Raw genomic sequence first — 16,839 nt, forward strand, 5'->3', positions numbered from 1 at the left:
TTTTCCACGCGGCGCAAGGTCGATCCCACCTTTCGTCGGAGCGGGGCGAGGAAGAAGAAACCTCGTCGCTTTTCTTCCTCGTGTCTTTTTCTCTTCCGTTTCCGGTCTCTTTTTCAGAAGGGCTCCTGACCCTCCAACCACAACAACCCTTAATCTACTACACATTGATAAGCAAAGACCTGAATGGTAATTCACATACATTCACATAAATATGTAACACAAGTTTCAGATTAATGGCTGACTCAAGCAGGTTTTCATCAATGAATTTCCTGTACTTTGCACCATCCATTGTCCCTTCTATCCTGACAAGCTTTCCAGTCCCTGCTGATGAAAATCAGCCCCATAACATGATGCTACCACCACCATGCTTGACAATAGAGATGATGTTAACTGGATGAAGTGCAGTGTTCGGCTTGTGCCAGATGTAACACTTTGAATTTAGCATACGGCCACTTCCCTTCTTCCTCCAAAGTCGTCCTTAATTCTTCCTCCAAAGGATTCTTTTTCTGAGGTATTTGTCTGCTCATCTGCACCTTGTCCACAAACCTCACTCCATTCCCACCACTCCTCACCCCCATAATACTGCGCAGAGTTTATCCATGCATATAACAACCGTTCAAATTTCCCATCCCATGATCTTTATCTTTGTCTGTCAAAGTTGAGAATATGGCATCAGGAAAAGCATCCACCCCACTCCCCATCCAAGCTTCATGTCTCTCCTTTCTGCATCTCTCCTCACCCAACCCTTTCAATGTTTTCCCTGTACCTCCCACACTTCCCCACACACCACACACTCGATATTACCCCACACCCCACACACTCAAACCTTGTCTTGTCCTGCACCCCACACACTCAAACCTCCCCCACACCCAACACACTCAAACCTTGTCCCATTCTTTCAAACCTTCCCCCACTCACCTTACCCTCTCTTCCCCCCAAAGCCTTACCTTGGCCCTGTGAAGCTTCCTCCTCCCCCCACCCCTCCACACCACACCACCCATAACGGCGGAACCTATGACGTCATCATTCACATTATTCTGCATGGAGAGTTCTTTGCAATGAGACCTGTCTCAATTATTTCTGTGCAGCGGTTTTTGAGATATAGAGGTGCAAAGTTTTTTCCAAGATGGCGCCCGTACCACGTAACCTGTGGTCATAATATTCACTAAAATATTATACAGGAGGAGACCCTCCTATGGTGAAAATTTCATGTCAATCGGACCAACTGTTGCCGAGAAAAGGAATTTTTAAAATGCAGACATGCACGTACGTAACGTACGACGTCGTACGCGAATACTTAACCCTGAATTTCGCTTCGCGAGCGCACGGTAATGACTTCAGGAACTTGTTTCAATGGAGTCGCGTCAAATTCTGGATGTCCCAATATGGCCGCCGTTCGGCTTCATAATCGCTTGACAAACAAATACTGTATAGCACTTCCCGTCCAGTTAATATATAAAGCAGTGGTTCGCCCCGCCTGCTCTTCTCTGACGTTAGTTGTTAGATATATTTACCGCCTTATTAATTTACATTGTTACACTATTAAACGTTCTTTTGTTACGAAGTGATTCAGTAAATCTTGAGGTTGTGATTTTACCTCAGGTTGATTTGGTTATATCGTGTCGATCACGTGTTAATAAATTGGCGCCAAGGCATTGTACCACGGTGTTATTAATTTCCGGTTCCATTATGAGCGGTGTATTGTGATGGATGATTATGGACAAAATTCTGTTTAATTATTGCGATGTAACATTCTTAAAGGAGTAGGTTTAGAAATTCTGACTACAATTGATCACTTTTATGAAAGTCTATTATAAGAATATTAATTCCTTTGCAACTTCATTTAATAATATTCCTGACTTCCGACAATAGCATTTTGTACTTTTCTTTAAGACATCTTAAGCGTTCAAAGACGAATCCTTTTTTAAATTCTGTTTAGTTTTCCTCAGGTTATCTGTCTATGAGTACAGTACAGTGGTACGTTGGTACCAAAAATTAAATGATAAGTGAGGGATAATTGACCACCGATTGTCTTCCGATCCACTCACTGCTTGTCGAAAGTCGAAACCGAGGTAATCGACTTTAGATCCCTCAGCTTACTCATTTGCTTTTCAAAATGAAAGTTTGTTTTACGGCTGTCTTACCTTTTCCTTTGGTTAGGTGTCCCAAAACGTAGCACCCCAACGCTCGCACACACCAACTCTCATAGTCATACACCCCAACACTGTAACACAACAACACCAACACACCAACGCTCGCGCACACCAACGCTCGCGCACACCAACACTCGCACACCCCAATGCTCGGGACACCCAACCGTTCGAACACCCCAACGCTCGCACACCGCAACGCTGTAACACGCAAACACTCGCACCACCCAATGCTGTAACACCTCAGTGCTGTAACACCCCAACGCTGTAACACTCCAACACGATAAGTATAACACCACAACTCTGTAACACCCCAATGTTCAAACACTCCAATGCTCAAACACCTGAACGCTCGAACACTCCAAAGCTGTAACACCCAAAGCTTTAACACCCAACACTATAAAATTCCAATACTATAACACCCCAACGCTGTAACACCCAAATTCTGTCCAACAAACAATTTCCTTTTTTTCGATTTTCTTCTGTTCTGCTTTCTAACGGAAACAAAAGTGCTTCCACTTTTCTTCATACACAGGTGAGCAGACCAGTTTTGGTGTGTCCGTATATCTATATATCTGTGTATGTCTTTCTATATCTATCTATCCATCTATGTGTACATTTGTATTTCTGTCTTGGAATGTGGAGGGCAGAAGGCTCATGAAGCCTTCAGGTTGGGAGGGGGAGGGGGAGGGGGAGGGGGAGGGGGAGGTTGGGGACTTAGGATATGGGTGGATGGCTTGAAGACTTGGGGATGGGATGGGTGAGGGTGGGTTGGGTGAAGGGGGTGGAGAGGTGGGTTGAGGACTTAAAGAAGAAAGGGGTTTAGTACTTGACGTCATACTTTACAATATGTGGAATTTTCAGGGGTCCCTGCCATTATGTTGTCAAGGTTATTTCCTGTCAAACTCCAGAAATATTCCATACTCTCATGGAAAATAATTCTTTTACAACAGCCCGGTGGAGCTGGATTATCTGCTAGTCTTCTTCTTCTATATATTATATAATAAAGTTTTTGTTTGTTTGTTTGTTTGTCTGCGTGTGCTAATCTCCTGAACGGTGAAAGATAGGAGGAAACCTCTAATACAAAAAATATCGGGACGGGCCCCGGGAAGGTTTTAGGTTAGGTGGCGAGGCCCGTCGAGGCCCACCTCGGCCGGGCTGGGCCCATTTCGCAATTAAAAGCTGAGCTGAATTATAGTAGTAAATTCATTCAAAACGAACGAAAAATGTCGGGATGGGCCCCGGGAAGGTTATAGGCGAGGTGGCGAGGCCGGTCGAGGCCCACCTCGGCCGGGCTGGGCCCATTTCGCAATTAAAAGCTGAGCTGAATTATAGTAGTCAATCTTCTATGGCCGTGAGTAAAAGCTGAATTATAGTAGTAAATTCATTCAAAACGAACTAAAAATGTCGGGACGGGCCCCGGGAAGGTTATAGGCTAGGTGGTGAGGCCGGTTGAGGCCGCCTCGGCCAGGCTGGGCCCATTTCGCAATTAAAAGCTGAGCTGAATTATAGTAGTCAATCTTCTATGGCCGTGAGTAAAAGCTGAATTATAGTAGTAAATTCATTCAAAAAGAACCCGGGCAACGCCGGGTGCTTTCGGCTAGTTTATAATAATAAAAGGCAATGTGTGTCCTTCAGTGTGTGTCTCCTCCATAACTCCAAAACCATGAAACCCAGTGACTCGGAACGTTGCTTGCATACTAAGGGAACTCCAAAGGAGTGCATGAATTAAAACTGGGTGTTTGGATAGATATAAACACCCCTTTTGAAGAGAAAAAACATTTAGTCACCATTTTGTTTTAGCCCATTCAAATGTGCCTTGCATTGGAAACACGATCTACTCTCACAGCCTAATTCATGTATAATTAAAGTCTGTATTCTGGTTTGAGGATCGGATCTCAAGGACTAAATAAGTGCTGAAAGCTGGAGTGAAATCTGAAAAATTGAAGAAATCAGTGATTCCTATAACTAAGCATATTTATTTATTTGAGAAAGGCTGTCATCCCTCCTCCTACTCCTCCCTCAACCCTTCTCCTGATCCCTGCTCACCCCACCTGATCCCCCGCTCACCCCACCTCCTGATGCCCGCTCACCCTACCTCCTGATCCCTGCTCACTCCTCTTCCTGCCTCCTGCTCCCCTCTCACTCGCCTCCTGCTCCCCTCTCTCTCTCTCAACTCCTGCTCACCTCTCCCTTTCTCTCATCTCCTGCTCCTCACTCAACCCTCCTCCTCCTCCTGCTCCCTCCTCCCCTTTCCACTCCTCTCCTCGTCCTCTGCCCCACTCCTCCTCTGTCACTCCTCCTCACCTCTCTTTCCCGCTTCTCCTCCTCTCTTCCCCTCCCATCCTGCCACTCCCCCCTCACCTCCTCTTTCTCCCAACCCCTCCACTGCAGCCCCCCACCTCTTCTCCTCCCCTCATGTCCCCCTCCCCTCCACCTTCCATCCCCCTCTCCCCCCTCTCTCCTCCTCCTCTTCTCCCCTTCTCCTTCCCCTCCCGTCCTCCTCTCGTCTCCCTTTCCTCCCCTACCTCTTTCTTCCCTCCTCTCTATTATTTTTTTTTTTTTTTGTATACTGAATCGAGGCTCGTGAAAGAGCTAACAGCTTTCTCTCTCTCTCTCCCCCCTCACCTCCTCTCTCTCCCCTCTCCTCCTCTCTCTCCCCTCTCCTCCTCTCTCTCCCCTCCCCTCCTCTCTCTTCCTCCCCTCCATTCCCCCACCACTCCTCCTTCCCTCCTGTCCTCCTCTCCTCCACCTCCCTCTCAGTCTCCACCTCACTCGCCTCCACCTCTTCTCCCCCTCTTCTCACTCTCTCCTCACCCTCTTGTGCTCCTCTCGTCTCCCTTTCCTCCCCTACCTCTCCCTCCCCTCCATTCCTCTCTCTCTCCCATTCTCTCTCTCTCTCCCATTCTCTCTCTCCCCATCTCTTAATATTCCCATCAGCTAAGCGACCATCTGTCTGTATGTGTGTCTCACCATTTTCTCATAGGTGGCCAAAGGGAACTTTCAGAGGTTCATCAGTGATTGCCGGGGAGTGTTTTATTTCCCAAAATTTTTTTTGAAAAGAAAACGATTTTTAGGGAAAATAATTTAATTGCTCTATAGTGCCTAAGCCTTTGTAGCGACGTGAAAGGTAATATTAAATAAAATTGAATAGTATTTAATTTAAATCCCCAACCCAATTCCCCAGTGGGTGTAGGAAAGTGTTTTAGGCCACTACAAAAATAAAATAGAAAAAAAACAACAATTTATTTCTTCAAAATACCAACAGGATTAGAGCAGCACCAGACAACGCCGGGTTCCCCTGCTAGTAAAGAATATATATACACAAAGAATTAAGTTAAGCACCCCCCCCGTTTTTTTACAACCTCGCACATTACAAGTTTGTTGTCGTCAAAACAGTGTAATATACCCATGATATTGCTATATTTTCTGGAGAAGTGATATTATGGTCACATAAAAACATAACAATCATGCCGTTTTCAATATTTTATTCTGAATAATTTAAGGTGAAAATTTTTGGGAATTTTAGGCATATTTTCACCTCAATTTAAGTATGGAGCTATAGGTCCATCACGGACAGTGTGGATGACGTTTATGTTTTCTAACGTACAGTCATTGTTCTGAGAAGACCTCTAGCGATCTTTGCGTCAATCACGACCACGTGGATGATAACACGTGCTGCACGAGCGATGGGCGTCACAGATGAGTGCACTCATCTGCATTTCATCAATGGATAATTGCTAATGTCATACCAATCATTATTTGATCTCACATACCTTAGAATATATGCCAATGTATACATATACACAAAGAATATATATTAGGGGGTGCTTAACTTAATTCTTTGTGTAGGGGGTGCTTAACTTAATTCTTTGTGTATATATATATATAAAAATAACCACCTTTAGAGGCCATTTTTCCCCGCAAGGCGGGGGTTGGCCTTTTTCGGGAACCGTGGTTGTTGTTGTTTTTCGGTCCCCTATTTGACTTTTTCGGGAACCGTGGTTGTTGTTGTTTTTCGGTCCCCTATTTGAAGCAATGTTTTACGGCCGGATGCCCTTCCTGACGCCAACCCTTTTTGCCGCCTTTAACGACAAACAGGGAATTACCAGTGAACTGGTACTCAATTAGCCGACCTCGGAAGGATGACAGGCTGAGTCAACCCCCCTGGCGTTAATTCAGCGATCGACCGGGATTCGAACCCAGGATCCTTGGTAATCCTAAGCACGGCACCCTAGCCGCTAGCCCAACACCAGATTCTTTACTGCTAGTAAAGAATAAACCAAGGAATATTCTTCGTAAATAATGCTGTTTACTACTAAATGCAACAAAGGCACAATTACACACATGCAGGATAAGTGTAGAGTGGATACTTTGATATTGAAATCGGCCTATTGTTAGATGAATAACGACCGTCTATAGATTTTTTTTGAATGTTCACGTATGTGCTTTCCTTTCCGGAAATATTATACTTGGGAGATCGCTTTTAATCCTTGGAAACTCTCAGACGTCCCAGAGACTTTACAGGCCCAAATCGAGGGGGTCAAGAGGGGTAGAGAAGGGGTGAAGATAAATACACTGCAGTTGCTCAACAATAAGTAGATGGTTGTGAGTAGGTTTCCAGAAGTTCACCAAAGGTAGTTTTGATTTATTTATGCACTTCCTTACCAACAGCATCTGCGACTTGTGGAGGTGCTTTTGCTAAAGCGTAAACTAAATGCATAAACTAAAGAGTATAAGCAGATAACAGAAGGATAAACATTGTAAATCCTGGTTGAATGTTCTCTGCATTTGTTGTTTCAGGTGGAGGGACATCATGTATCCTCATCTCCACCGAGTGCTGGGACCCACGAGGCGCTTCTCCGTTGTCTTTCTTACTAGATCGGAGACTATTCTTTTTGGCCACACATTCTCATTTAGCTCTTCTCTACCAACTGATGTTATTTTCCATCGCAATTTTCATTTGTTATCCTCTCCAACTACTGTGCCATCTTATCATCTTTCGGTTCATCATGCTCTATTTTGCCACTGGTCATCCTTGGCCTCCACTGCTCAAGTCCGTTGTCGGCTTTTTGTACGTTCACCTGACTGTCGGTCTTTTTCACATTGGCCTAGTCTTGCACTCCCTTCCTTACTCTTTCACCCACTCTCCCCTCTTGGATCTTTTCGTATTCTTCCTGTCAAAAATGGCTTGGATTCACAAAGCCGTTCTTCCCTCAGCCTAATTGTCAACTCCAGACATTCTGCCTCTCCACCTTTTGCTGCATTGCTGCCTAAAGACAGGATCCAATTCACCTGCATGGGGGCACCTGGCCAAAATAAACGGTCATATGGAAAGCAGCCACGCAGATTGCAGGTCTGATATTCAATGTGTTCATGTTATTTATAACTTTTGTTTCTTTTTATGGGATGGATTTGGATTTTTTTTGTGTGGCAGGATGATGGGAGCAGCTCGGATGACGGCAGCACTTCGGACGAGGAACTGGCAACACCCGAAGGACCTGGTGGGACCAAGACTTTCAAAGATCTGAATGTTGTTGTTCCTTCTCTTCGGTTTGACAGTATTCTCAAAGCTGGACTTGGCCTCTCACGCCGGTAGGTCTTGCTATGTGTTGAAGCATCGTTGCCGTGGCAATGCATTTTTACCCTGAAATCAATTTATTGAAGCATCTTCTGTGATCATCAATGTGTTTTTATGAGTGTAAAATAGGATGGTGAATACCCTCTTACTTTTCTCTTAACTACCATCTCTTATTTTACTTTGTGTCTTCATTATTTGTTTAAGTGGCGTAACACATATTATAAGGGCCACAGGAAAGCCTAAAGGAAGTGAGACTTCATCAAATTTTCTTCCTGAAACTGGAAAGGCTTTTTAAAAATCTGAAGTGGTGCTGTGTGTTGCTATTTAAATTATTTCATGTCTTAACTTCCAAACCTTAAATTGTAAATCGTTTCTTTAAAAGAATGAATCATATTAATCACAGCCTTCTTTAGATGCTGAATTGTGAATAATATACAACAACACATCAAGAGGTTGTTCAAAATAATAAACATTTTCTCACTTTCCCCCTCTCTTCTTTCTTTTGATCCAAAAAACTGTCTGGGGTACGTATTAGGCACAGGCCATGCCAAGAAACAAACGGAGGTCTCCTGATCTCTGCCTTTGTCACTAAAAAACCAGGGGCTTCCATTTCCTCAGCATAGCTGTGATGTCTAATCTATGGAGCGAGAACAAGTAAATGAAAAAAACATGTTTTAGGGCTACACACTTTTATTTTATTTTTTAAAGTTTTAAACCTTTTTTTATTATAAAAAAACAACAACATTATTTAAATTAAATTATGATAGATGAAAATGTACCAGAAAAGACGACCGTTGGCCAAATTTCAGCTCTCTCGGACGTATGGAACCTAAAAAACGAACGGCTCAAAGATTTGAAACAGGACAAACAAACAAAGTTCAGATGAAGTTCAATAAAAGTTGTAAAAATTGGATTCCTGGGATATCTTTACTCAGCTTCCAGCACATGTGCATGGGCGAGCTGAGCGATGAATGAAACACCTGTGTTAGCCTGCCGACGACCGATCTCACCTCGCCACCAGCCCACACACCTCTCCCCCTCCACTGGGGTGGGACATCGACACAGCATGTACACTGCACAGACATGACGGTGAGACATGCCGTGGACGCGACAGTGGGACACATCCACAGCATGACCACAGACACAAATTGCGTCCTAGGAAAGTATGAAATGGGACAATCCTGTGACATCCAGGACACCGGGTCAGGCTGCAGCGGTAGGACAAAGCATTCGGCGCCCATTTTGTCGGCGGTGTCCAAGTGTGCTTGGGTGGTGTCTGAATGTGCCAGCCTGGTGTTGGCTTAGTGGTTAGGGTGCCGGCTTGGGATCCAAGGATCCTGGGTTTGAATCCCGGTCGATCGCTGAATTAACGCCAGGGGGGAATGACTCAGCCTGTCATCCTTCCGAGGTCGGCAAATTGAGTACCAGTTCACTGGTAATTCCTTGTGTGTCGCAAGAGGCGACTAACAGGGTTGGTGGCAGGAAGGGCATCCGGCCATAAAACATCGCTTCAAAAAGGGGACCATGATTGTCATGGGGCCCGCAAGGCTAACCCCCGCTCAGGCGGGGAAAATGGCCTTAAAACGATCATTCATTCATTCATATATTTTAATTGTTTACTTCTTCGATAAGATGTATTTGGTATTTTTCACATTCGTTATGTTTTCCATTTAAATACGTCATGATTTTCTTCATTCTTTTGTTTGCTTTTTACTTGGTTTTATTATCAAAGACATTTATAAAGACTTGTATTTGCTTATTTCATGTTTTATTACTTGCAAATCTGTGGATTTTTCAAGTAGATTGGTCGGTTGTGTTTGTTATTCTGTCTGCCTTTTTGTCACTTGCCTACAGGTCACAATTCTAAACCGATCGTCATGAAACTTCACCAAGTTGTAGAGGTCGACCCAATTGAGAAGCCTATTGATTTTGAGGTCAAAGGTCATCTGGAGGTCAAAATTCTAAAATCGTCATTTTAAATCCGATTGACTTGAAAATTGAACAGCATTTGGATATTGAGTCACTAAATTGATAAACCAACTATTTTTTAAGTCGAAAGATCAAAGGTCAGCTCAAGGTCAAACTTCCAAAATCATTCATTTTCATCTGAAAAACCATCAATTTTCATCCGATTGACTTGAAAATTAAACAGCAATTGCATAGTACCTCACTGAATTGAGAAACCAACTATTTTTTAAGGTTAAAGGTCAACTCAATGTCAAACTTCCAAAATCATCAATTTTCATCTGGAAAATCATCAATTTTTATCCTATTAATTTGAAAAATAAACAGAAATTACATAGTGTATCGCTGATTTGGGAAACCAACTATTTAAGGTCAAAAGATCAAAGGTCAACTCAAGGTCAAACTTCTAAGATCATTAATTTTCATCTGAAAAATCATTAATTTTAATCCATTGACCCGAGCTTTGATTTTGATCGTCAATATTAATCTTAATTAAATGGACAATTTGATGTATCCATGGCAACTTATTTTGGAGGGAGGGGTGGATTTTGCAAGTATCGTGCTCTGCATGACGTGTTCTTGTTTTCTTCTTTTTTTTTAGCATTTCATTCCTTTGTGGGTTTTGTACATAATCCCCTATGACTAAATTCCTTTCATTTTTGCTACTCAGTATGAATATGGACTGAATTTGGAATAATTATATATTATGCTGTTATGGTAAAGGATGAATCCTTACGTTTCACAGGGTGATTGAAGAAGCGTTGTACTCTCACCAACTGCAACATAATGGCTGTATGGTTGCAAAAAAAAGTGCACAGGTGAGCTGGACCATTGCAAATTGCACCTTTTCAATCCTTATGCTAAGATAGACCAAGACCAGAGGATGTTGTAGTGACGATCACATTAATTACAGTAGGACTGAATATAATGTTACAAAAATGCCTTGTGGGAAAAAGGGGGATAAATAATTGGATAGTTATTTCATAATTAATGCAAGAACAAGTACATTAAAATATATTTCATAATTAATAATTCATGGTTCCTTTTGGCATATCCAATCAGGTCATGCAGCACTGACCCATACGCATTCTCCATACCCAGCTGTATCACTGCAAAATGTCCTTCCTTTGCCTCTTTAACTCCTACAATGTTTGCCAACCCATTGCTGAGTGCTCAATACTCCTCTTTCAGAATATATCCTCTTTCCACCCTACCATAAAATGGGGGGAATAGGGACAGCAAGGTGAATAGGGACACAAACTGAAAAAATGTTCGGAAACTTTTTTTGCTGAAAATTGATAACCATACTGATTTGTTGATATTTCGGTTGAAAGTGTTCTCTTGTTTTTTTAAAAAGCAACTTATAGTCCCTATTATAGTCCCTATAGTCACTAATACAAATAAAAATAATCAAGAAACAATCCCGAGTTTCCAAATTATTGCTAAATTGATAGCTCAGATGGATGCACATAATATTCACCCATAATATAAACCACGGTGCCAATGAAAAAAAAAATGGGATAAAACGTTTCTCCAAACTGTCCCTATTTCTTGATTATTATTTTTTTGTATTAGTGACTGTCCCTATTCATCCGTAAAACGGGGTGGATAGGGACAGCCATAAAAATCCAATTTATTCCTATTTAACCCATATATGGGATTAATAGGGACTATAAGTTGCTTTTTTTAAAAACAAGAGAACGCTTTCAACCCAAATATCAACAAATTAGTATGGTTATCAATTTTCAGCGAAAAAAGTTTCCGAACTTTTTTTCAGTTTGTGTCCCTATTCACCTTGCTGTCCCTGTTCACCCCATTTCACGGTACTCCATTAACAAAGTACCAATCCTTGCCTCCACACCACCTTCTACACCTTCCATAAAACCACCTGATGCCTACACAGCTCTAGAACGCATGTCTTGCAAATACAGTAATTATAGAAACATCAGAACAACGAGGTATAAAATGCTAATAACATGTGATATAATCACATCTCTTGTGTAAAAACAAGAAAGAGCAATCAGAGATTGTAGAACCTCACCAGGATGTGTTTGTGTGGTGTATTTTGTGTGGTGTTTATTAGCTGCTGTGTTTGTGTGGTTTATTGATGATGTAGATTTATGTTCAATCCAATATGTCTGCCAAAACACATGACCAATGACGTCATCAATTTAATTCTCCCATACAATTTTTGTGTAGATCATGCTCAAGAAATTTCAAACTAATTGGATCAAGCATTCTACTTGTCTAATTATGACGTCATAATGAATACATGTTGTTCCTCATGGGGAGTACTTGACAATGATACGTTTCATTTTTTTCCATGGGGAGGTTTCGGAGATATAGAGTGTGCAAAGTCTTTCGGTTTTTCCAACATGTTGCCCGTACCACGTGACATATGACGTCATAATTATTGTTGAAAAATTATACAGGAGGAGGCACTCCTATGGTGAAAATTTCTTGGCAATTGGACCAACGGTTGCAGAGAAAAGCATACTCATTCTGTGCGGACAAACAGACAAACAGACAGACAAACAAACGGACCCAAATGCAATTCCCTCTCCTTTGGCGAGGGTAAGGAAATGCTCCATACTATGGTCATGTGCTGATATAGTGCACTGTGATTGGTTATCATCCAAGCATTCAAAGTACCACACCCACAGAAGGACTATAAAAGTATAGGCGATGATATATCAATTGTAGTGTGGAGAATATTTCGACTTCGAGTGTGGGAATAAGGAAATTTCACATGACAACCATAAGAAATCAATGTGAAGAGTAATCCATGTAGCAGATTGCAGCCAGACTACATGGTTCAACAAGAGCTGTATCCAAGTCTCCCGAGTAGGAGGATATGTGAAACTGGTATTGTTGCTAATTAGAGTGGTCAAGGAACAAACGCCAAACTCTCCCAAGGTGATGTTAACCAGCTCAGGGTGTGTTCTTTATATGATAGACAACGATCCAGTGGAGATCTTCCAAATGACCAAGGTGTAATTATGGGATTTTAATGTTTCTTCAAGAACAGGAAGACACTCTTGCAAGGTGGTCTCATTGAATGCGTAGCTGCATAGAAACATCTGCTGAGTTGAGGCAACCAAACGAAAAAGGCTGGAATGGCCAGTGGAATTTAAGCGGCGGAATGACCAAACCTGGAACAAGGTGCACTTTACAGATGAGCCCAAATTTCAACTTTCGCAATAAGCAATGGCAGTTTGTTTGAAGGCGGACTGGGAAACGGTATAACTGCAGACAGTGTACAACAACCACAGTCAAGTATATGGACGTGGATCTATACAAGTGCGGACTTCATCTCAGTCAAGGCTGTCAGAGATTTATATAAAAGTGAAGACATTGCTGTTGCATTTGTGTATTTGCTTAGTTAGGATAGGTTTATTGTAATTTATGTAATTTGGTTAAAGTGTATTTTTTTCAATTACCAACATTGTTGCTCACCTTTCTTATTCACATCGAGGTTCTTTTAAGTTTGAACGTGGCACAATTGTTTGTCGTTTCATCCTAATTGAGAATGTAAGAAAAGATTTCTTGAGTGCCTTCGTGAAGGACCAAGCCCCTGGGTTCGGATTTTTCAGGTGACCCCTGGTGACGTTCTTGAGTTATTGGATGAAGGAGGGAACCACGTGGTCAGTCGGGTGTTGCTGAACTCCGTGGATGAAAAGAAAACAATTTCGGGTGCTTTTCGTGTTTCTTTACGACGATGGAAACGCATTCAACAGCACGAATATGAATGAAAGAGAGGTTAGAACTTTAGCTCCGTTCATGCACATTGCACACAAAGTGATCATCAATTGCTGAATTGCATTGATGTCCTCGGTGTTACCATTCTTTTAAAACATGGAAACTGGTTAAGTTACTTAACGTGAATGAAACAAAGTAACTCATTGCACCTCAAGTTCAAAACAAACATCCTTATCAAACAAAAGCAAACGTACGTGTGTGTGTGTGTGTGTGTGTGTGTGTGTGTGTGTGTGTGTGTGTGTGTGTGTGTGTGTGTGTGTGTGTGTGTGTGTGTGTGTGTGTGTCTTTTAATTGTATTAATCTTGGTCAATCATGCTTTCAACTCCCTCGTCTCTCAATAAGAAACAATTGAATAAAATAAAAACACTTTTATTTTATTCTAGGTAAATTCAATAGATATGAACACTTTTTGAGAAACAATTGTTCAACATTATGTAGTAAAAAGGAATTTGTGGAGTGTAGCACACGACTGGAAGATATAAATATATCGTTGTGGAACAAGATTAGATGTTAAATTATATTTTTCAATAAATAAATAAATACAGAAAATGAATGCTCAAGAAAGGGCATGAAGGTTTAAGGAGCATCAGGAGTTAGTTTCAAAAGTTGGAAAACAACAGGAAGACATAAGGAAGAAACGCGGACAGAAACTTTTAACACTTTCGGTGAAGAAGTGTTTGAAAGAAAACAAGATAAATTTTTTAAACCGCTTTTAGTGAAATGACACAGGAAGAACTCGGAGATATAGGAGAATTAGAATATGATGATGAAGAGTTATTTCAACAACTGAAAAAGGTAAATCAACCTCCTGATTATGTTGTGGAAGCTCTTCAAAACAATGAATATTCGGCGGATTCAAAAACCAGAGCGGGTCTCATTCCAACAGAAGAACCAGCACAGTTCTGTCTTGTTGAAGAAAAGCTATTGATATTTAATGATACATTGATGTTCTTAAGTTCTGCCTGACCACCTGTTAAATTAACCCCCAGATTAATGTTTCTTCTAACAAAAGATGGATATCATAGTTCAATTTATTTGGATGAACCGTTGAATGAAGATGAACACAAAATGAAGATGATAGGGCATATATTGTTTTACTAAACTCGCTTGATTATGGAGTGTCTGTTGCCGGTAAAAATATAAATATAGGAGGGATGAAAAGGAGAAACATTCTTGCTTTAAGTAAGCTTGGAGATGGTCTCAATGTTGGCCCTCTTCCAAATGACCCATCACAGTTAGTTAATAGACTGTTATTGCTGTTAGGTAGTAAGAGGGCTGGAAAGAACAATTGTTTTTTTGCATACTTAGTGGAGGCTCGTATAAGAGCCAACACATAGAACATACAATAAAATATATGAAGATAATTTATTGTTTTAATGAAGCATCAGCCATTTTAGATCAGTTGATGAATATGAAAATAGTTAATAAACGTCAATACAAAGATATTTTTCCCATATTAAATGAATTTAATTCTCTCACGATGAAAATGTAAAAACATCATCTGTTGGAGATGCTAATGAGAATTATTTTTTGAATAATGAGAAGCACAATCCTTAGCTTTAATTTCACGACGAGCGATTACACGGCTTCATTCCCTTAGTCACTCCAACTTGACCCCACAAAAGAATACGAATCATCATTATTGTCTATGGAAACTTACAATACCCTTTTTAATATCACAGAGAACAACAACAAGTTTAGTTATAATTCAGGGAGTGGATACAAAACTTTAACAGTCCCACCCGGGAAACTAAAAAAAAAAATGGGATGTTCCTTTCACCACCGGATTAAAGGTTAGGTGAAGGTATGTATCTTGGGAGGGGTTACTTTAAACCGAAACGGTAACCAGGTGTAGCACATCAATTTAGAATTAAAGGAGATGGGATGATTGATAATGTAATGGGTATCGGTTCAATAATTCTTAAACATGAAGGTCTAATAGGATCAAATGCTTCTGCTTTGACTATTCAATTTGATTCAGACTTAAATTGTCATCAGGAACTAACCTGCTGTTTTGCCTTAGTGAGCGGGTCTTCATCCTCTTTCAGCCTCTCTCTCAATCTACTTATTTCCACAAGATATTCATTGTCCTGATTTATATCCTCAATTGCATCTTGCTGCAGGCAATCATTCTCGTCCTCGTTTTGCTCTTCTCGAACCTCTTCGTCGTTTTGCTTCTTTCTCAGGAGCTGTCCCTGTCAATATCATGTGACACACAGGACATGCATGATCAATGTGTAATGGACATATATGGCACAGGATATGGGGAAAAGGGAGTGTCTTTTCTGTTCACTCAGGTCTGAACAGACTACCACAACAAGCTCACCTGCTGTACCACCCACAACAAGCTCACTTGCTGGACCACCCACAACAAGCTCACCTGCTGGACCACCCACAACAAGCTCACCTGCTGGACCACCCACAACAAGCTCACCTGCTCGACCACCCACAACAAGCTCACCTGCTGTACCACCCACAACGAGCTCACCTGCTGTACCACCCACAACAAGCTCACTTGCTGGACCACCCACAACAAGCTCACCTGCTGGACCACCCACAACAAGCTCACCTGCTGTACCACCCACAACAAGCTCACCTGCTGTACCACCCACAACAAGCTCACTTGCTGGACCACCCACAACAAGCTCACCTGCTGGACCACATTGTGTCGCTCCAGGTGATGGTTTGCAGGTTGCTCGCTATCCGGCTCCAGAGAACTTTGCTCCGCTCGTCATTTTAACGACCTTTGTGAATTTCTCATTCTGAAGCTGAAGCTCGAGGCTGCTCACTCTGCTGGGACATTTTAATTTTGTGCTGTCATAGCTGGAACATATGACAACACATATCAGCAATGCGTTAAACAGAGAGTAGCTTTTCAAAGTTAACATTGTTGTGCACATTTTAGTTTGCTCTGTGCAATGATTATCACAAATCCAGAGATTAAAAAACTCTTAAAAACCAAACTTGTGACCTTTGATTGAATTCAGGTGTTAAAAAACCCACTCTGAGGGCTTCCCCAAAATTACATCCTCACCTTTAGGTTTGCACAATTGGTGATTATGGGGATTCACCCTCTGCCAAAAAGAGTCTTCTTCTACTTATTTTTCTTCTTATTCATTGGCTTATTCTCATCAACAATTTCATCTGCTGTGGGATTTACACACGGCAACCATTCATGCTCTCCATAAACCTCTTGAGCACGGTTTTTCTCTTTGGTTGAGCCGCAGTGTTTTCATCAACGTCTGCTTCTGAGGTGTCCTTCCTGAAGGTCTCCAGTATTCAGGGTGCTGGGGGCGGTTGCACCATCTATCACCCAACGTCTCTGAGGACGTTTCCTCGCCATATTTCCTCAACCGCAAATCATTTGGGGGAGATGGGTTGAAG

At 41.7% G+C, this 16,839-nt stretch overlaps 1 protein-coding gene across 1 annotated transcript; it reads left to right on the top strand.

Moving 5' to 3' along the window:
• Window positions 1-2,647: 2,647 nt before the first annotated feature.
• MTRES1 (mitochondrial transcription rescue factor 1) lies at window positions 2,648-16,418 on the top strand. The gene is made up of 7 exons (XM_078778732.1): window positions 2,648-2,685; window positions 6,954-6,968; window positions 7,389-7,506; window positions 7,588-7,745; window positions 10,442-10,514; window positions 13,290-13,455; window positions 15,753-16,418. Exons 3-6 carry the CDS (start codon window positions 7,450-7,452, stop codon window positions 13,446-13,448), a joined length of 447 nt encoding a protein of 148 aa, XP_078634858.1. The 5' UTR covers window positions 2,648-2,685; window positions 6,954-6,968; window positions 7,389-7,449; the 3' UTR covers window positions 13,449-13,455; window positions 15,753-16,418.
• The last annotated feature ends 421 nt before the right edge of the window (window positions 16,419-16,839 follow it).

This window comes from Myxine glutinosa, chromosome 5, assembly GCF_964187855.1.
Source record: "Myxine glutinosa chromosome 5, kmMyxGlut1.1, whole genome shotgun sequence".
NCBI classification, from domain to species: Eukaryota; Metazoa; Chordata; class Myxini; order Myxiniformes; family Myxinidae; genus Myxine; species Myxine glutinosa.

Excerpts from the sequence above, each read along its gene's own strand:
- MTRES1 (XM_078778732.1), top strand. The coding sequence starts at position 7,450 with ATGGGGGCACCTGGCCAAAATAAACGGTCATATGGAAAGCAGCCACGC. Across the intron at positions 7,507-7,587 it reads AGCAGCCACGCAGATTGCAG|GATGATGGGAGCAGCTCGGA; the intron begins GTCTGATATTCA and ends TTTGTGTGGCAG. Across the intron at positions 7,746-10,441 it reads GGACTTGGCCTCTCACGCCG|GGTGATTGAAGAAGCGTTGT; the intron begins GTAGGTCTTGCT and ends TACGTTTCACAG.